Source organism: Agelaius tricolor, unplaced genomic scaffold (assembly GCF_023055355.1).
Source record: "Agelaius tricolor isolate 1412-34295 unplaced genomic scaffold, bAgeTri1.0.p SCAF_38, whole genome shotgun sequence".
Lineage (NCBI taxonomy): Eukaryota > Metazoa > Chordata > Aves > Passeriformes > Icteridae > Agelaius > Agelaius tricolor.
Genome location: NW_027269298.1, coordinates 1,642,628 through 1,664,257, shown reverse-complemented (window position 1 = coordinate 1,664,257; position 21,630 = coordinate 1,642,628). Strand labels below are relative to the sequence as shown.

At 45.3% G+C, this 21,630-nt stretch overlaps 1 protein-coding gene across 6 annotated transcripts in view; it reads left to right on the top strand.

Annotated features, from left to right (window-relative positions):
• Nucleotides 1-2,902: 2,902 nt before the first annotated feature.
• RAPGEF1 (Rap guanine nucleotide exchange factor 1) overlaps nt 2,903-21,630 on the top strand; it is an 84,861-nt gene continuing 66,133 nt past the window's right edge. For 4 of the 6 annotated variants that reach the window (XM_071453877.1, XM_071453876.1, XM_071453872.1 and 1 more), the window contains exon 1: nt 2,903-3,124. In XM_071453877.1, coding sequence (XP_071309978.1) covers nt 3,100-3,124 — 25 coding nt within the window. In that variant the 5' untranslated portion in view covers nt 2,903-3,099. The remainder of the gene's footprint in view (nt 3,125-21,630) is intronic. The other 2 variants (XM_071453874.1, XM_071453873.1) reach the window with 1 other exon arrangement.

The window sequence follows — 21,630 nt, the reverse complement described above, 5'->3', positions numbered from 1 at the left end:
TTAGCACTGCGCTCTCATCTGATAACAAAGCAGGTACCCAACATAGTCTTCATTTCTTCTTCCTGATGTAGCATCAGCACCTGAAAATTTGGCTCTTTGTAGGGTGTTCCAGCATTGCTCCCTCTTGAAGGTGACCAGCTCCTGCCATCCCTTTCCCTGTGCCCAAATGTGCTGCCAGAGCCATCCCTGTGGGTCTCCCACTGCTCTGAACCAGCCTGGAAAGGGACATCTCTCTTCACAGGTCTCCTCCTGCTCTCCAGCCACAGCTCTGCCCTTGACAACACTCTCAGATGGACACAATCAGCTCTGAGCTGGTTTTCCCCAGCTGACTCCAGGGGATATTTAGAAGCATCAGGTTTTCCCAGCGTTGTGAGTTCCATCTTAATGCAGAAACCACGAGAGAAACTCCAGCATCCCCCGGAAGGCAACACATCATGGGCACAACGGGGCTTTTTATATCAGAGACTATGAAAAGACCTTCCAATTTAGTAGCTGTTCTGTTCATAACTCACATTATTGCACACACGCTCCTTCTCCCTTGCCCAAGTCTGAAAACGGGAGGGTGTAAGAATAGCAGCTTGTTACTTCATCTGTCTGCTTCCTGTGTGTACTCCCAGTCGGGTCTGCTCTCATTAGCATCACCCTCTGCAGCTCCCTGTTACTACTGCTCACTAATACCAGTGAGTCAGCACAGCCCAGCGTGGCTGCAACAGCCACCATCTACATCTGTGCAAGCCAGAGGAAAGCCTCCACCTAAACCTTGCTTTTTTTTAAATTTGATTTATTAAGCAAATGCACTCAGGAGCTCTCCACAAGCCTCTCAATGAAAAAATTAATGAGAGAAAAATGCATGCTCTGCCTCGTAGACATTTCTTCCTCTACCTTCTGCCCAGCCCTGGGTGTGTGAGATGTTTAAACAGGCTCATGAAGTCACTTTCAAAGTTGTGTGTAAGGAAAGCTTACAGAAATAGCAGCCTTGTGAATGATTTATTTGATAAAGGAAGTAAACAGCCTCTGACAGCTCACCAGGCTGCAGATTTATTGGCCCGTAGCAGAAGGCGACCTGTAAGTCATTGTTGAGATGTTTGTCCCTAATTAAGTTGTAGAAATGAGTTCATTTTCAAACAAGACCATAATTATTTTATTATTGCCCGGAGCCCTCTCCCCGGGCTCTGCTGTCACCTCCCTGTGGAGTGAAGCCACTGCTGCCACTGCTCCCTGGGCTCGGATTGCAGCCCTGTGTGCAGGCTGGGGTGGCAGACCCGGGGCTGGGGGTGCCAGGGAGCAGGAGCAGGGTCACAGAGCTGGCTGGGGCTGCCCTGGGGCTTCCAGCAGCCCTGCTGGGCAACCTGGGCTCACGTTTGCCTGCCCTGAGCGAGGGCTGGGGGTGTCTGTGGATGCTGTGAGGATGCTCTGGGGCAGCAGCACTGGTGGCCTGTTGCACTCAGCTTTGCACAAATCCCACCTTTGCTCCCTTTTCCTAGGATCACAGAATCATTAAGGTTGAAAAAGACCTCCAGTATCATCAAGTCCAACCTTCTAGTGAGTACCACCACGCCCACTAACCCATTTCTATTCATTTTTTGAACACTTCCAGGCACAGTGACACAACCACTGCCCTGGGCAGCCTGTTCCAATGCTTAACCACTCTTTCCATGAAGAAATTTTTCCTAATATCCAACCTGAACCTTCTGGCATAACTTGAAGCTGTTTCCCCTTGTTCTGTTGCTGGCTGCCTGGGAGAAGAGGCTGACCCTCACCTTGCCACAACCTGCTTTCAGACAGTTGTAGAAAGTGAAATGTAATTGATTAATTTTAATTTTGCTGCTGACTGCAACAAAAGAAAGGTTCTGCCATGGCAGTGAATTTGGGAAAAGGCAGAACCTGTGAGGCCTGAGGAGATGCTGAAGGGTCAGGAGCATCAGCAGGACATTCATGGACAGCTCAGGATGGGGGTGCCAGCCGTGCATCCCAAGGATTGCATTTTGGGGGGAAAACCACCTGGGTTCATAAGAAAAGACTGAGGGAGGTGGGGCTGTTCAGCCTCGAGAAGAGACCACATTAATGTGTGTAAGTGTGTAAAAGGGGATTCCAAGAAGGTACAGCCAGGCTCTTCCTGGTGGTGCCAACCACTCGGGCACAAGGAAACGGGCAGAAACTGATGCACACCAAGTTCCACCTGGACACAAGGAAGGATTTCCTGCCTGTGCAATGCCCACACACTGGGACAGACAAGAAAGGGTGTGGAGTGTCCCTCCACACCAGAGATATCCCAGACCCGTCTGGTCACAGCCCTGTGCCTGTGCTGACATGACCCTCCTTGAGCAGGAGGTTGGACCCACTGTGGTCCCTCCCAGCCAGACACATCCCTGGATCCTGATGTCTATCCTGGGATTCTGATCCCATCCCTGGATCCCGATGCTCATCCCTGGATTCTGAGCCTCATCCCTGGATCCTGATGCCAATCCCGGTATTCTGATCCCATTCTGAGATCCTGATGCCCATCCCAGAATTCTGATCCCCAGGATCCTGATCTCCATCCCAGAATCCCAAAACCCATCCCAGGATCCCGATGCCCATCCCAGGATCCTGATGCTCATCCCTCGATCCCGGTCCCCACCCTGGGATTCCATCCCAGGATCCCGGTGCCCATCCCTCGATCCCGATGCCCACCCCGGGGTTCCATCCCAGGATCCCGATGCCCATCCCTCGATCCCGGTGCCCACCCCGGGGTTCCATCCCTCGATCCCGGTCCCCACCCTGGGATTCCATCCCAGGATCCCGGTGCCCATCCCTCGATCCCGATGCCCATTCCGGGGCTCGGCGGTTCCGTGCCGGTTCCGTGCCCGCCCCGCCGCCGGCCCCGCCCCGCGGTTCCCTTTGTGGCCGGGAGGCGGCGCCGGGCGCTGGGCGTGCGCGGCGGGAGCCCCGGGCCGCCCCTTCCCGTCGCGGCCGGCGGAGCGGGGCAGGGGGCGGGCGCAGCTCCACGGCCGCCGCTGGAGCCGCTCCCGCATCGCGCCCGGCAGCAGCGGGAGCCCGGCAGCCCCGAGCGCCGGCTCCGTGCGCCGCCGGGCCTGAGCGCCGAGCGCCGGCTCCGACATGTCCGGCAAGATCGAGAAAGCAGGTGAGCGCCGGGAGCGAGGCCCGGGGCAGCGCGGGAGGGGGGACGCGCCGGGGCGGCCGCGCTCGCCGCCCGCCCCGCGGAGCCGCCGGAGGAGCCGGAGCCGCCGGGGCTGCGGGAGCTGCGGGAGGTGCCGGCGGTGCCGCGGGCCTGGCGGGCCCGGCGGGGCGGGGGGAGCCGGGCAGGGACCCCCGCGCCCGGCCAGGTTCCCCCGGGGGCTGCTGACAGCGCGGGCGGGCAGCGGGGCCGGGGCTGGGCCCGGGGCCGCGGGGGATGCTCTGCGCGTCCCCCCGGGGGCTGCTCCTGCGGTGCCCGGGCGCTGTTTGGCTCGGGCTTTGTGTCTCCTCCGCGTTTTCCTTTTTCCTCGTTGTTTGCCTCTTTTTCCCCCTAGTTCCTTTATTTTATTTTTTGTGTTCTCGCACCCGTTCCGTCCTTGCCGTGCAGCCGAGCATCAGCACAGCCGGGCGCTGCAGCGCTTTGGGGCCTACGCGCAATGATTAATTTCAACTTCTCCCAACTTTCCTCTCCTGGTGTTTGTGCAGGATGAGAAAAGATGAGTCCGTGGGCAAATGTCAGAGGGACCTTGCAGGTTTTTTCCTCCCTCTTCCCCTCTGCCTGGGGTGCTCACGAGAGCCAGAGCCAGGGGAGGCTGCTGAGGTTCCTCCAGCTCTCACAAGGAAACGCTCAAGCACGGATCATATTGTCTCTCTGTGCTTCTGGAGTCGTGCCTGGTTCTCAGTTGTCACTTTAGATGGTTGAATGACCCTGTTTTTCTCTGTAGTGGGAGTAGTACGCCTAAAGATTCAATTAGTGTTGTGCAAATCAAGCAGCGAAGTTACGTAGTTTAATTATGTTGCATTTAATTAGCAGAGGAGAAATCGATGCTGTTTTGTATATTTCATTGTGGGGAATAGCTCGGCTGTCTCCTCCCGGGGAGCGCGGGGTGGGAGCATCCAGGCTTCCCAGGGCAGCAGCCGGGGATGCAGGAAGGATGCCCGGCTCCAAGGAGCGCGGTCGGTGGCATCTCCCTGTGGCCGGGTGTGCTCCGTGTGCTGTGCGGCGGCCCCGGGGGATGAGCAGCCTGCCAGCCGCCTCTCGGTGCAGCACCTCGGCGTGCTTCCAGCCCTCCGCGCTGAGTTACTGGCTAACAAGTGCGCTCTCGGCATCGGGGGACAAATGCTACTCCAGAAATATCCCAGGTTAATCCCGTGCGCCGTCCCTTTCAGAGGATCCCGACGTAGCTTTGCTCCTGCTGAGCTTTTCCGTGCTTGTCCCTTACTCCAGCGAGCAGGGAAGGTGTTAGCAGAGTACACAGACCTCGGGCCAGCTCTGGAATAATTGCCACTTGTTTATGCTGGAGGTGAATTTGGCTTGGGATTTAGTAACTGTAGACAGTAATTACAGACGTATAAATAAGTGATCACGTTTTGTTTATTCGCGTGCAGTAAATAACCCTGGGAGAATAGTAAATAGAGCTCCACACCAGAGAGGCATGGTGAGGAGTTCAGGCACAGGAAGATGACTCTGGAGACACACACAAACTCAGCACGGTTCCATAAACAATAGAGCAGTCAGGCCAAGAAATACCATATAAATATAAAATGCCATATAAACTACCATATAATAGCAATAAAATGCCATATAAAAGTCATACCCTGCACAAGCTAGAGACCAGCCACACTGAGCTCCCACTGAAGAATTCAAGGATGGTGCAAGATCCATCCCCAGGTCGGTGCTGTGAGTGTGCAGGTGGAAGATGCAGTGAGAGAAGCCCTGATGCAGGGACATTTGTTCTAATGCAAGTCTGTCACTGTGATGATTTGCTGAACAAGAGAAACTATAAATCTGGGAATCTATCATCGTTCAACTGCTTGTACTTTAATTTCTTTAGGAAGGATATTAAAAAAAAATAATCCAGTCCAAATATAAATGGGAAGAGAAGAGACAGGAAAGGAGGGCTGGGAGCCAGCTGTTCCAGAGCAGGACTGTCTCCATGTCTGTTCCTGAGTGTTTGAACTCCTGATTGACACAAACAGTTTGGTTAATAGCGTCACCGAATAAACACAGCCTATAACACCACAGCCACTCAGGGGTAATGTTTGTCAAAACGTGTACAGTAGCAGAACAAAGGATACAGCCTCATGAAACAAATGCTGTGAGGTCCAAGGTCTGTGCATTTGTGTACATTTGAATTTATTTTTCTTACAGGGACAGAAATTAATGCATTATGTTATAAATAAATTAGACTTTTGCCTGGTCACAAGCCATGGTGACAAACTTTGAAGTGGGCTTTGGTTTAACTGGTGTGTCCATCTAGACAGCCTGCTGGAAAAAATGTGTTACCCCTTGCAGGGTTAGACCCCCAGAGACGCTCAGACATCTGCTCCCTGGGTCCTTAACTGAAACACCTTGTTGGCACTCAATAAAAAACAATAATAAATGATTAGAGATAACAGCTTCCATCCTGTCCATGAGGGAAGAGCAGACAAGGCTCCCTCTGGAGCCTCTCAGTGCTGCTGTTTAATCAACAGAAGGGTCACTGTAGAGCAATTCAGAGCTCTGCTTTGGAGTGAAGGGCAGCCATCTGGTAGTGTAGAAGAGGGTGTATTTGGGGTTTGCTAGTGTTAGAGCCCCTGCTTTGTTAGGCTCCCACCAAGAGACTTCCAGACACTTTTCCAAAGCAGAACCCTCCTTGGCTGGAAGAGAAGGAATGGCCATTGGCTTCTCTTTACTCCAGAACTGTGACTTTTTGTCTTTACTTTCAGAAAATATTTGCTCTCTCCCTTTTTGATGTGAAATCCAAAATAGAGATGCCAAGAAAGAGCAGAGAAGGTCACAGATTCTGCTTTGGTTTCCTGTTACCATGGCGATGCACGAATTCCTGTTTTTATTTACCTGATGGATTACGTGCTGCAGGGAATTCAGCTACTCTGCATCATTCAGGGAGAGTAAGGGAGGAATTAGACTCCAAAAGCTTGTCATGATACAAGTCAAAAATGCCCTTTTATTAAAACCAAAGAACATATGGGTGCCATATTTTGAAGGTTCATTCTACTTGGTGTTTTCACTCTTAGTCTTGTTATTTCTTTCAGGGTTTTCATTTTCCAATAGCTGCCTGCTAAAGGTTGTTTGAGAGAGCTGTTCCAGAGGTGTTAGCTACCTGGAGTGCAGGCAGTCATCTCTATTTTGCTCAGGACTCAATGGGATGTGTTTATTCCCAGTAGACCAAAAACACTGTTGGCTTTACTTTTTACTCATAAGCACTTGCCTGATAATCAAATTCACCTCAAATTGTCACCTTTTAGTATTGGTGGGTTAAACATCTGGGGGTAATTCCAGGAGAACTCTGTTCTTAAGAAAACTACAAAATTGAGGAAACAATTCAGGAGGTCACATTATTCCCATCTTTGTAGGAATTTAATGTTCTATCTGGAGTCCTTCATGCCAATTTATGTGATCCTGAATTGTTCATCTGTGGATGTTTTTGTACAAATGTGAAGTTTCCTGGAGATTTTGTTTTTGCAGAGGGTATATTTTGAACTGTCATCATGCCTTGGATCATTTTATGGAAATTAGCCTGCCTGTTTTATATACCTGTACAGTTTTATGCAGTTTCTCTTTGTCTGTCATGCTTAGGTGGGTTACTAGGCAGGACTCTCTCAGTTCTGTTGTACTTTCACAGCTGCACCATATTTCTCAATATTAAGTGAGGGGTTTCAGGTCAGAAAATTTTGCAGTTGACCAGCTTAAGTGCTTCTCTGCTTGTGATTTTCAAGCAAAACAGGAGTTACCTGCAAATCTGAAAATTAGACCCTTCAAAAAACTTACCTCTCAACCCCAAAGGTAATTCAGTTCCAATTCTTCCTTAGTCAGGCTTTTAGCACCTCCTGTTTCCTCCTGTGTGCTGCTCCCATAGAGACATCATCCCACGTGTGTTTCACTGTAACTTCTTTAAACAGCATCAACCATTCAGGCTGTGTTGTATTGCACTCAATAGTTGATTTAGTAGTTGGTTTTGTGCTGGGTGTTTGGTAATTTGCACTGATCACACGGTCAGGGACAAGATGATCGCTGGTTCCTACAGAATGGCACAAGGAGCAGGGTTTGGCATCTTTTGTAGGCCACTGTAGGTTGACAGGTGGTGTGTTCCAAAATGCAGCCTGTGGGATAACTGCTGCAGGATTGAGATGGTCTTAGCAGTTGTAAGAAGGAAGTGGGCAAGGAGTGGAGAAAGAAGACAGCTGAAGGCTACTGGAATGTGAAGCAGCTGGGTTGTGCCTTAGTCAGTGAAAATCAGAAACTGGAAACAATTGCTAAATTTATTTTCAGCGTAAGCAATCGTTTTCCTTGAACCACAGGGACTAAATATATCTCTTGGTTGTGATTTTTATGTGGTGGTAACTCACTGGCTCTTGCTAACCTCCTGGCAGGCACAGAGAGGAGTGGAAGTTCACTGTCAGTCAACATCGTAGAACAAACATCCCTCATTTAGATCTCTTGATTCACTTGTGTGGCTCTGCTTGCTGCAATGTATTGCCTGAGTGGGAGAAACCTGGGTGTTTGTTTCTAGGGAAGGGAGTCAATCTGTAACTCCTCTTTCAGTTTTCTTTGGGGTTTTGTTCATATTTTTGGAAGTTCTGAATTGCAGTTGATGCTCCAGTAACTCTATTGTAGGTGCAGATAGATTCTAATGCAAAGGTGTGGTCTTTCTTTTTAAAGAAATATACATTAAGAGCTTATTTATTCCAGAGTGGGAAGCCTGAGGGTAGAATTGGCAAAATGAGCTTTGCTGTTGACTTACAGATCTTTGGAAGGAGAGCATTCCGTCCAGAATCTTAACAGCATTTGAACTGCAAGTGAAGGAACACGAGGAGTTAACTTTCTAAACTTCATTTTAAAGAAGCTGGAGAGATGTTGTCCCTTCCTTGGCAGAGGCATTTGATGGCTAATCAGGTTTAATTCAATCACTCAATCATTTATGTGTATTATAGGTAGCTCTCAGTTGAGCTAGTGGCAGCTGGAGTTGTTTGTTACCGTAGCACCCAGTTTGGAAGATCCCTTGTACCCCAGCAAAGGTAAGATGATAAAGAACATTTTCTGTCTTTGTGCCAGATAAAACACCTGAAACTATGTTGTATATTAAAAATAACAAATTACATGTCAGAATTACAGGTAAGGTGATTTAATAGCCTCCTTCCTCTCTCCCCCTCCTCACCACACCCATCATTTTGCATAGTTTGAATGCATGTAGTGGATGTAACTTGTTCAGTTTTCCAAAGCACATAGTCACAACATTTTTTCTGCTGGAATTGGAGATTTGGGATCTTTTGCTACTTTGGGAAGCTCTTTTCCTCTGTGTACTGTTGCTTAGCATGAAATGAATCCTTCCAGCTTATATTCTGCCTGTACAGACATTACATTATCTAGAGAAAAATCCTATACATGGAGAGGGGTCCTTCAGCTTCTCAGATTTGTGACAGAATAGGCTTTTCTCTCTGAAAAGAATTGAAAATTTATTATGCTGTAAGTGCCTGAATACTTGAAAAATTCTGCTTTGGAGTTACATTCTTCCTTTTTGTTTGTTAGCATATGACTATGGGATTCAGCCAGTGTCATGGAAAGAGTACTAAAATCACATAGCTATTGCAAGGATATTAGCTTGGTTATTTGTAATTTTTTTCTAAATAACTAAAATTTGGTTACAGTTGAGAAATACTGTAGAACATGAGGGGATGGTAAGGGTAGAACAGTGTGTCATTCTCAGGGCTTGAAATCAAGAAAAGGGAGAGCACGTTGAAGGAAAATGAGATTTATTGTCTTTGCAAGTTTGAATTTGCAGCCCCAGTGCTGCAAGATGTATAAAAAGGTGGCCAGAGAAGGAAAAAGGAGCATCACACGTTGATGGAATGGGTTGAAAGATGAGAAAATTGAGAGGATGCCCAACCCAGCAGTGATGGGAGAGGAGGGAGCAGGGGCTGAGTTGCGTGCGAGGAGAGCAGAGGGGAGAGGACAGGAGGATGGCAGAGGGAGAAATGAGGCAAGGGGGACGTTCCCTTGGAGTCTGTTCCAAGGCACAGAGACAGAAGATGAATTTCAGCAACCTGGAAAAGCTGCAGGAATCCTGCAGGTTGGGACGTGCTGCCAGAGGAATGTTCTGCACTTGTGCTGTTCACGTTTTACTGCATCCTGACAAATTACAGCTTTATTCCCTGACCCACAGCATCCACTCTTAAAAATACATTTCCAATCTCTTCTTGAGGTGTCTGACACTGGCAGTGACAGAGCAAACAATTTCATCTGTGTGAGTGAGAAATGATGTCCTCACATGTTCTGTGGAGCAGCCTGAGAAGGCTGATGGATCACGTTATTGATCTGCTTTCATTTGGGTTGCATATTTCAGTGAAAGCTCTCCAGCTTGGAAACAGTCTCTTCGTGTTAAATCCCTTTGCTGTTTGAGCTGCTAGCAGAGCTCACCTTCTCTGGGGTTTGTAAGAAAATGTTTCCTTGTTGAGAGCAAGGGAGAAGTGAATAGAAAGAAGTAGAGGGAAAAGCCTGTATCAGTGTTCACTTGGTGTTGTGGGAGGTACAATATTCACAGTATTTGGGAGGACTGGTTCTCCTACACCTCCTTTCTATTGTATCATATTTAGGAAAGTATCTAAAAGATCTGAGAATTAACAAGAGCTATATTCTAAATAATTGTTTTGTTCTCATTTTATAACCACTCTGAGGGTTGAACAAGCACAGGTGGCACTGAAGAAGAGATTTCTTAATTATAGAAATGAGGCTTTTGAATTGAAAAAAATAAGCATGCTTTGCATTATCTTTATCTGGGTGACAGTGTCTGCTCCTTTGGGTGGAGTTTTTCTGGTGCCATGACAATGCTGTGCACTTTGTGATGTAAGTTAACATCTTGGCATGGCCATCAGTTCCTCTGAGGAAATCCTAATCCATTATTCTGCCCAAGGAGAGAGGTTAAAGCTTGCTTGCACTCTCATGCTCTCATTCTTTCTCTCTGAAGGCTTCATGGGGGGATGCCCTTTGTTGAGTACTTAACATATTCACTGAACCAGTCCCATTTATATTCTAAACAAGATCTTTAATTTCATCCCTGACGTGTACAAAATCTTGGGGTTTGAAAGAAAATTTTCTTTTTCAGGCTTCTGGAAAGAAAGGAAAAAAATCAGTGGAGGTTAAAATCAAAGAATAGTTACTCACAGCTGGTAAGGTTGGAGGAAGCAGACACAGCAGCTTGGTTGGTTGATTAAACCTTGATAGAATTTTACTGGGAGACTGAATAAATAGTTCTGTATCCATTCAGCTGTACTTTGCAGGGAGTCTTTAATAATTGAAATGGGAACCAAAACAAGTGTGTTCCAAATGTGCAGCACATATTGTTTTATCCCTTACCTTCTGATGGGTTTTTTTGGGTCCTGTCTGTGCTGCCCAAGAGGTTCTGCAGTAGCCTCAGGAATTAATTCCATATTTAGAAAGTTTCCTTTACGAACCAAACATCACAAAGGGCACCCAGGGAGATCAATATTGCAGTTCTGGTTGTAGAGTACATTCCAATCAATTCTGGAGAGCAGAGCTCAGTGAATCCATCTGACAATGGGTTCAGTTAGCAGGACAATACTGTTTAAACACAGTTTTTCTTGGGTCTTTTATGATCCTTTCAGTTGTGCTCTAACCATATTAACTTTGTCAATTTGAGCATTTTGCCTTTTTTTTTTTTCCTTTTTAATGCTTAATACAGCCTTGCATTTCACAGTTGACAGTGTGCTGCAGCTTTCATATACAAGAAAATGAAATATCCCGTTTTGGATATATATTTTCCATCCTATTTTTTTTTAAGTCTACATTTTCTATTTTTCTTAGCAGAATTATATATAAGAATAATACATTTGAGGAACTAGGGAATTCTGCCAAGAGGTTTAGTTAGAACTCATCTATGAATTTACAGGGATTTGCACAAAATGTAGAGCACTGGTTTGTGCAGGAGATGGTTTGTTTGTATAAATACCCTTGAAAGGTCACATGAAATCAGATGTTAAGGCTGATGCCAGATTCTTGACAGAGCATGGTAAGGGCAGTGCAGGGGTTGAGTTTAACTTTTACTGCTTGGAATTGCTTCTCCAGAGCTACTGTGTGGGAAAAAATTGTGGTACCCAAAAACATTGTGCATCTGAAAGTCACATGACTTAAAAAAAGTCCATAATCTTGTATTGTTACAAGCAATACCTAGAACATCGCTGACAAACTGAGGTGGGGAGTTTCTCAGCTTTCAGCTCAGTTTTTCTGTTCTTTTTTATGTGTGTAGCTGTTTGCTCTTTGCCATTGGAATCAGTGGCACTTCTGTCCCCCGCTCTGTCTGGGATGTTGTTTTACAGGAGAAACACTTTGGAACCGCCCTGTTAAAATGATGGAGTGAATTTAAGGAATGGTGCTTAAAGTACATGAGCTGGCACTCTCAACTCTGCCCAGTTTTGTGATATTCAGGTGCACAAAAATCCCTTTAAAGAAGAACCAGTGAGTCTCCATGCATAACTTGGCACATCTCTCAGAGATAAGTTTGCTCCTTGTCTGCACCTCTCTTCCTTAATCTGTAGCATCCTTACATAAGGCAGTGTGATAGCTCATCCATCCTCTGTTACAGCTCTTGGATTTATTGGCCAATTTCTGTCAAGCTTTGTGGAGGAATGGATATTAAAATTTATTAAAATTTCTGCACATTTTCAGTAGAAGGCTGAGGAGATCAGAGAGGCTGCAGATAGGGTCTTCATTGTGGCAAAATTGAAAATGTTGCTGGCCCATGTTTGTAGCCATTTGGCAAACGTGACTTGTGAATGGCCTGGAATGGGGAATGCCAAGGAAAAGCAAAATCTTTGGGGGAAAAAAAGCAAATATGTGTGTTTTGGAGACAGTTCAGAGGAGCCAGTCGAGGGCAGTGAAGGGTGGGCTGCCAATAAAAGGCTGGTAACAATTGCAGGGCAAAGAACACTTAAAAACCATGCCAGGAGAGAATTTGTTCTTGTTAACTCTCTATGCCTATTTCCAGGTAGCCTTTAAACAAAGATGGTTTTGTTCCTGTGTGTCTTGGGTGAAAGCACTTGTATAAATGCCCTGAATATTCATCGGCAGCACTTATTCTTAGATTTTATCCTGAAATACAACCTGCTTCATTAGACCTCAGAGGTGAGGTGTGTGTTTCACTCAGAGGGCTCCCTGGGGACATCAGGTGCACCACAAATGATACCCAGGAGAATTTCCCTGAGCTTCCATTTGGCTGGCAGCCTGCTGAGTGCCAAGCTCCAAGCTCCAAACCCTCTTTCGCCCTGGGCAGAGGAAATTATCTTTAAATCCTGAGGGTCTTTTGGCAACAAGGTGTGTAAGGGTGTTAATAACACTAAAAAGGATGTTGGAAGGTTGTTGATTGCCCATGGCATTGTTTGGGTACTTCTCAAGTTCTGTAAGGACTTGGGACTGGTATAAATAATTGTACCTAAGGTTAGAACTATTGGTTGTTCACTCTGTTGGAGCACCAATGGTAATGTCACCAAAACATTCCCCCATCCACTGTGGGCACAACTGCTTCTGGAATTATTCCCAGCATGCATGAGCTGTTACTATGGCTGTGGATCAGCATCCTGCTCCAAGTCTGCAGTGCCTGCAGAACTCCCTTCCCAGCCATGCTGCCAGCCTTGTCCTGTGAGAGGGCTCAGATTCTCCACTGAAGGAGAGGTCAGGCCTTGGAATAAGTTGCCCAGAGAAGTGGTGGAGTGGCTGTCTCTGGAAGTGTTCAGGAGATGTCTGGATGTGGCTCTTGGGAATGTGGTTTTGGGGAGATTATGGCTGACACTTGGATCAGATCATCTTGAAGGTCTCTTCCAGCCTTGGTGCTCCTGTGGTTCTGACAGCTAACAGGCTGTTAGTTTTATTATTACTGTTAATTTGTTTTTACCATTTAATTCTTTTCAGATGAGATAATTCATATCTAAAAGCTTTGGCAACATAGTACACTAAGTTTCAAATATTATCATAATGGAAAAGAGTCATACTAGAAATATTAGTACCCAGTTGTATACATTTTAATGAAATTGTTATTCAAAGCTTTTATGTGCAAAACAGTAACACTGGTTTGTGTTGATGCTGCATGCTCTGATCTTAACCTTTGGGATGATAACAAAGCACAAAAACTGGCTCCTCCTGCATCCCCTGCCCTTGAAGGAGTCATTTAGTTAAATTCCTTAATATTTTTGCAGCTGTGGTTGTGGTTTATTAACTGATGCTGCCTTGAAGAACAGTCTGTGTCTGCAGCAAAGTTTTCATTACTCATCTGTCAATACTAGCAGAGTAAAACAAATGGGTCTGAGTAGAGGTTTCTCCTCTTCAGTCTAAATAGTTTCTTTCCCTCCATCCCTGCTATTTTACCCAAGAGAGAGTAGAGAATAGTTTTGAGGCAGTGAGTGCAGAGTTGTACTCTATTGGATAGGGAGGTCTGGCCTGCTTTGTCTGTCAGGATTATTTTAAGCCATGATGTTTAGAATTTATTAAATGAACTAGAGGGAATTAAAAACATCTCTTTTTCCCAAAATATTCTCACTTCTACAGCTGTGAAATGCCTTTTATCCTGATTCATACCAGCTGAAGAATCTCCTGAATTTCTCTTTTGCAGTTGGTAAAATAGGATTTGGGGCCAGTTTAACAATTTGCTTGTCAGGAGAAATCCGGGTGAGTTTGGTTTGGTTTTGGTTTGGTTTTGTTTTAACATAGTCCTCAAAATTGAAAATCAGATAACCCAAGACTATTACATCTGTGTTTACTGATGCAAGCTACAAGTTCTGCAGTAATTGCCTTGGCCTTTGGGTGAAATGCAGGAGGCAGTTTATCTGCCTGGGTTTTTATGGGGGTATTTCTGCATGATAACTGCAGATGAAGAGCCCATCTTATTTGGAAGATAACAGGGATGTCACCTCTGGGAGGTGATGGGCATGAATTTCGTGCTGGTCAGTAGAAGAACTGGAGGAGCTGCTGTGATTGAGCAGTGGATAGAAAATGCTCTGGTGTCCCAGGGCAGAGCTGAAGGATGAGCTATAATAAGCAGGGGAGAGGCACTTGCAGAATGCAGGGGTCTGACTCACTTGGCCACGTGCTTCTCTTGAGTTTCACACTTGGCTGTGACAAATATCAAAGGGAGTAGCAGCCAGGCTAGTGAGCAAGGGTGCTGAGAGCAGAGGTCTGTGCTGACCTCTCTCTGTGCATGTGCTTTGGGGGGAAATACCAGAGTCCTTGTCTCCTTCTCCTGTTGTGCACGGTGGTTTTCCTTACTTCTGTCCTACTCCAGAAAATCAGGGTGGGGGGAAACCTCACATGGCAGTTCCCTGGGCATGAAGGTGTAAAAAACTAACCCCAGCCCAGTAAAGGCGACTCATAACTGGAGCACTCTGTACCTACATGATGCTGGCTGGTAAATTTGGGCTGGTTTTTTAGCACATGGAGCTGCCATCAACTGCATTTTAAAATCTGTCCAGTGGGAGACTGCTCTGAGAGTGGAAGGAGCCTAAACCTCTGCCAGACCTAGCTGTGAGCATGAGAACCTAGTTTGGAGATAAAAACTGATTAGTGGATAATTCCCCCAGAATGAATAATCTCTGCCTTAAAAGATGAGTTGCAGATGGTTTTGGATGAGAGAGGGAGAGAGATCAGGTTTAAAATGTCATTCTTTCAGTAACCTGAATCTCCTGACCTTACGTGACACTGCAGAGATGATTTCAGCCGAGTAAGACCGGGAGGAGAGGCTGGCTGGGGATGTGCAGCCAGTGCTTCCTGCCTTGGGCTGACCCTGAGCCCCAGTGTTATGTTTACCTGGTAGTTTGAGAGGTCTTTCACTCCACAAGGTCAAGGAAAACTTCCAGAATAGAGAGAGGAGCCATTTGTAACTCCCCAAGTGAGGATTAGTATCTGACATGACTTCTTGAACTATTTGCAGGTTGGTTATGTGTCTACTGATCTTTCACCTTTGCAAAGGTAACAGTACTTGTGTGTTTGCCTGTCCTTGCCTGGAAAGGCTGCAGAAAACAAAACTGAAACTTAAAACTAGGTTAAGGACTATTATGAGCAAGCTGTGTCAATAAAGGCCATCATTTTGTGTAGCTGTGCAGCTTTTCAAATTACTCCAGCGAGACTCTCTTTACAAATGCTTTTGTATTTTGTCTGTTGACTCATCCATCTCAACACTCACAGTAACATTTCAGTGCTGTCTTATAAAGCCAGTGATTGAAACAAGGCTGTTCTTGGGCTGGTTCATCAACAGATGCAATTAATACAATGATGTTTGTTTTGACACCCTGGCTCACTGGCAGCATTGTAAGCAGCATTGCTATGTGAGATCGCTGTGGTTGAGGGCTCCGTGTACAGGCAGCTCACTCAATATTTGTATTCAGCTTAAAGTCAACATTGAAAGAGTTTCAGACCTCTCCTGAGCTGGCAAACAGGCTCACTGGTGCTACCAGTGATGTTAACAAAAGGGCAAATCATAATCTGCAGCACTTCTAATTTATTTACAGTCTTATAAAACGCTGGGTTTTCATTCTGTCAGAGAGCACCAGAAGTATAAAAGCAAAGCTCGGAGGGATTTTCTCCTTGTGCGAGTCTGGGAAGGTGGTGAAGGAAATACAGTTTGGACTCAGATATTTATTCTTTCAATAGAACAATATCAGTCCCAGACCAGTGCTTCTCAGATGTGTTTTACCCTGGGAACTTGTGTGAAATGTCTTCCTTTTCAGCTATTTCATTTTTAGCTGTATACAGGGTGTAACCATTGTTTAAGGGAGTGTCTGTGGCATGGAGCCAGTTGATATCTAAAGCCTATCATGAATTGTTTTAAAGAGAGTATGATTTTCTGTACTGAGCTATATTGATGACTATTTTTCAGGCCAGGAAGTACCTGCTGACTCCAGCAGTTGCCAGAGCAGCTGTTCATTATGAGTAAGCCACGGAAAAAATCTTGTGAAAGCCCTAATATTTCTAGGAAGCAGCTCAAGCTTAAATGATCAGTCTAGTTAAGCTATATGAAGAACTGCTTTCATATTTTCACTTGCCTGAAATTTTATATTGGGGAAAAAAAAAATTCTGGTTCTTAGGGTATCAAAGTCTGTAGGACAGTTTATAGAGAGGTGTTTAACTTCAGGCTAGTTAATATTTGTTAAGGCTTGCCTGGACACTCCCCAGACTCTTGCTCCAGGGTACAAAAATTGATTTATTCCATGTTGAGTTAATGCAGCAGTTTCTGTTTCTGCAGGTAGGCATCTCTGCTGGCTGCATGGCTTTGAGCCTTCTCTGGCATTGTAGCACCCTGTGACCCAGCCTGGGTTTTTACCAGGACCTGTGTTAGGCCAGGCACTCACTGGAAATGCAGTCAACTCCCTGTCCTGAGCTTCCCAATGAGCAAGTTGGGAGTATTTTTGTTATATTCTCTGTTTTTAATCACAGAGCTGATTTCTGATGAGATTATATATAGATTTCCATAGCTTTCCGCCAAAAGACTTGTTTTGAATTAATGAACGTTTTTGTGAATTTCTGTAGTTGACGTTTTCTGGAAAAATCAATTCTGATTTTGGCCCAGACCCCTCTGACCAGTACCAGGTGTGAGCAGCAGGCTCCAGAGGGCTCATCCAGGGTGGTGGAGGTTGTGGCAGCACTGCTGACCTTTGGCTCGCGGAAAAAACAATGAGCAAGGAGTGCAGTGCTCCAGATGTGAACCTGTCTGGAAACTGAGTGTGCAGAGATAAGCTGCTGATGGAAACACCCTCTCCCCTACAGCTTCTGCATTATCCAGGTGAACCCAGAGTCGCAGCTCAGCCTCTGAGATACCTCCAGCCCAAGTTCAGTCACTTCCTTCATTCTCCATTTCAGCTTTGGGTTTGAATTGCTTTTCATTTTGTTTTGTTTCTTGTTGTCTTTGATACCAGGATATGATTTCTTCTCTGTCAGCTCTTCCTGCCCTTTGTTTCTCTTAGTTTGCAGGTTTTTTGGATGGTTACACTCACGTTGCTTGTAGTGCATCCTCTGTGTCACAAGGTTTTGACTCAGCAGCGTTGTCCTGGAGATGTACAGGGATGTGCCAGTGGTACATGTGTCACAGCCAAAGAACATCCTTACACATCTTGCCCAAGCAGCAGAGCTCCTCTTGCTGCTGAATGCAATTCTGGGGTCATGGCTCATGAGTGGTAACAATGGGAAGTGTGGGATGTTCCGGCTTATTTTGAGATCAAGATTTCATTTCCCTTGCATTAATTTCATGAATCAAAAAGGAAAATGTGTAATGCTTAGTGTTCACCTAGAACTTTACATTTTTAGAGCATTGTGCAAACATTTCTTCTGTACTTGTGACTTCATGATGGGTGGTGATGGAAAGTTCTGTCAGTAGTGAGGTAAGGACAGTGAGTTCAACTCCTGCCCTCCTTTCATTTTCTGCTGTGGTTCCACTTGGTACTGTGGTCAGATGATCTCTACTCCTCCAAGAGCTTCTGTGGGCTTTCCAGTCATCCCTGAAGCTGACTGTAGCCTGTGGGTGGGTTGTTAGTTCATGTTTTAGGGGTGTCATTAGGCAGTGAGAGCGGCAGCCCCAGCGCTGTGTAGCGGTGACATCTCTGTGCGTGGGAGGACCCAGGTGATGCGTGCACAGATCATGCCACCTAGAGGAATGGAGCTGGCAGGCCTGCAGCCATTGCCGTGCTGCCAAAATTTTGGTGGTTGTTCCAGTGATGTGCTGAGACCTTCTGCAAGCCATGCCCTTTGTGGCCTCACCTCACAGCCCATCGTGGAGTCGGGTGTGAGAAGGTCCCTTCACTGGCAGCTCTCCATCAACTCAACACACATTTCTCAGCTTGTTACACTTTTCCTGATTTAGCCTCCTAAATGTTGACCCTCGTCCTTCCCAATGGCTCAAGAACCTGAAATTTAGTTGTGGATCTCACTTTGCATTCTCCAGAATTAGGGTGAGGAATCTAGTACAAGGTGTGGTTTGATGGGATAACATTCTCCAAGCTCTGTGCTTTTTTTGGCTTGTATGTTGCAATTTCTTTTGTGGGAGACTGTTAAATTTCCCAGAAGATTATCCTAATTTCCAGAGTCTCAAAGTCTGAATTGTAATTAAGCACTTAATTTGATGAGGGCTTTTAGATGTCTTGCTAGTCTACTGGCAGCTTGGGGAAATACTTCCATCTTCCTCCCAGCTTCCTTTGCATAGGTTCAAGCTCAGAAAGCTGGGATATATTTAGAACTGGCAGAACTACCAGCCAGGCCTCAGAAAATTGCTCCAAATCTCTTCTTTCTGGGTAGGATAAAGCCAAATTCAAAAAAAGACTGGCTTTTCTGAAGAAGTTGGGGTGATGACAATTTATCAGTAACAAATGGGCAGTGGGGAATTTTAATAATACATTTTATTGCTTGCAATTACATTGAGTTCCCTATTGCCACAAATGACAGTAATCAGGACATCCAACAGGGAAGCAATTACTTTATTTCTTGATCATCCAGGCAGTCAGTGAGTTTTGTTATGAGATAAGCTCATGGTTTGACCAGAGGGTGTCACCTCTTTGGAAATGAATTTTCTTTTTGACCCACTTTAGTCTAATACATGGTACAATAAGGTCAAGACTGATGACTTGGGTTCACAGGATTTAATATACAGACAATAATGACTGAGTAGAGTCTCTTTCTTTTGTGCTATTTGAGGTTAGGGCTTCTAGATTAAGTTTCTATCTTCTGCTAAAGTTTCTATCTACTGTTTAAGTAAAACATCCTTTCTCCCCCCCACTTCTCTCCTGGGCTTCAACTTTTATGCCTAAAATCTCTGAAACAATCTTGAAGCCTTTATTCTGCTGTGCCTTTGAAATGACCCTCATGTATTTTCATCAAGACATTAGGATGGCCATCCCATTTCCTTCTATTCTCAGCTTAAATTTTCCTGTTACGGGAATACTAAAAAAAAACAACCAAAAAACCTGAATTACAGTTAGTCATATGTTAAAATAACCAGACTAAAGCCAGCAGGAAGAGCATCCTCTCAGTGTCAGAGGATGAGGCCATGTCCATGGCAGGGGTTTGGAGTGAGATGATCTTTAAGGTCCTTTCCAACCCAAAGCATTCCATGTTGGCTGTGCATGGATCTCTTGCCTGCATTGGCCACTGGTGATTTAACAGCCCAGTTCTGTGTCTCTCCCCGTTTTTTACTGATAACTTTCTGGCCTCCAGGCTACTGACAGCTGTTGTCCACTTGCTGCTAATTAAGAAAGCAGCATGTGAGGGATGGGAATGTGGATTGGAGAGACTGAGCCCCCCTCTCCACAGCCAAGCGTTTCAACCTGATTAAAGAGCGTCTGACTGGCACTGAGCGGCCTCTTTTCTCCTGCTGTCTCTGTGCAATAGCCTGGTTTTTATCACAGCTCCCAGGTCAGGTGCTCTCTGTGCCTCTGGATTTTTCAGACCCCGTAACAATGGGCAGAGTCAGAACAGATTTGCTGTTCAAAAGATGGGAACGTGTGAAATCTGAGCCACTATAAAGCCCCGTCTTTAGCATGCAAAGCGTTGTGTACGTCTGTGATCTTGCTCAGAAATTCAAATGTAGGTCGTGTTTTTTAAATAAAGTGACACATACTACGTGGAAAATTTCAAACTAGCTATTGGAATCAAGATCATTATGAATTAACAGCACTTAAGTGGATAGGCCAGTGATTTCAAAGATTCTCTTTCTTTGTTTAAGGATTTTTCCTTGTTTGCTTTGTTTCCTTGTTTTGGTTTTTCTTGTTTTGCATCAAGTCCCAGTGGGGAGACCTTTTGTGTGATACAGTAATGCTGGGATTTTTATGATCCAGCAAGAGAATGGGCTTGAACTCTGAAATTCCCTTCCTAGCCTGTGCCTCTGTGGAGGTAAAATGATTGACTGAGGTTAATATAATACAAGATAGTTGTGTTAATACACAACCAGGAGGTGTGAATTCAAGAAAGAGTGGTGGTAATTTGGCAGAGGAAGCCTCCTGTAATGCTGATGCCCTCTGGAGCTGTTTGCCCCCAGGAATAATATGACCCTCTGTATTTCAGATTAGACCTCCAAAATTCAATCTGAATTGTTACCTGTGATAAGTGGGCTCTGTATAGCCCTGCATAGCCCCTAGCAAGCTTTCAAATCCATGTCATTTGCTCTTTTTTTCAGGAATTTAATTTCTCTTCTTCCTTGTGATTTTTCTCGTATTTGGCTGTTACCTTTTACCCTGGAGTTGAATGGGTTTTGATGTTTTTTGGAGGTTCTCTTTAAAAGCACTATGTAAATACAGGTGTAAATGTTTATTTAAATAAATAAAGAAATCACTGCCAGACATGGCTCCTTAGGTCTGTGAAAATCCTTTAATAAGCCATGTCTACCACAGTGTAATTGAACAGTAGGAACATATCTGGGGAGAGGAGGATGTACTTTGATTGTACTTAGTGGTGTTCACCTCATTATGCCCATGATCACTTTGTGAAAGGAGCCTTGGAGCATGTGACTTCAGCCTTTGTAATAAAGAAGTGCCTTATATTTGTTTGAAGTTGGACAAGAGCTGCTTTGCCAGTGTTATCCTATATTCACTAAACACTTAAAATATTATAGTAGGAAATGCAAAGTGTGGTGTGCTCCTAATGAGCTGAACTAGGCAGACTCTTTGGGACATGGGTGATCCAGGGTGTGAAAGTGCCATAATCTCCTTGGGCAGCTTTTTGTTTTCACATGAAGAGAGCAGATGCTGACACGGTGCAAATAGAAGAGAAATCCTATCAGTAGATTGGCCCTGAGTCCCCAAGCTGGAGTCTGTAAATACAGTGATTTATGGGTATTAGAGATGAAAACAGCGTTTCTTTCTTTCCTCCAAGCAAAATATTATTTCCAAATAGATCATCTCATTATTGGACTCTGGTTTGGCTAGTAATTTTATAGAATAAACCTAGTAGCCTTAATGTTAGAAAATTAATGGGTTGATTTCTCTACTACTGAGAATTTATGGAGGCTCCAAATCCCTGTCTGTCTTGCTGTGGGAGGTAATTAAGAATATGAGGGAGTGGTTTCTTGGTTTGAAATATTGAAAATGACTGTAAGCATTCCTGCTGTTGCATCTGGAGAGCTCGTTAGGGGTGCTGAGATGGGTTCTGCTGGGTCATTTGCTGTGAGCATTGGTCATTTCTTTCACAGTAACCTGCTTATTGCTTGGGCAGCTTGGCCAAACTGTTTACTGTGTGCTGCCTGCGACTGGCAGCGTGTCTCAAGCCCATTATAGGAATATTGTGTGGCCTCAGGATCAGAATTATTCCATTTGTCCTTTAAAGCTGCCCCTGGTGACTTCAGGAGTGGAGCTGCCATCACCCAGGTAGGTCATCTGCCAGTGGTGATGTGGTTTTGCATCTGTTCTGCCTGAGCTTTTCCTGTGACTGATGCTGTCACCTGCTCTGAATCCCCACCTCATCAATTTGTGCCA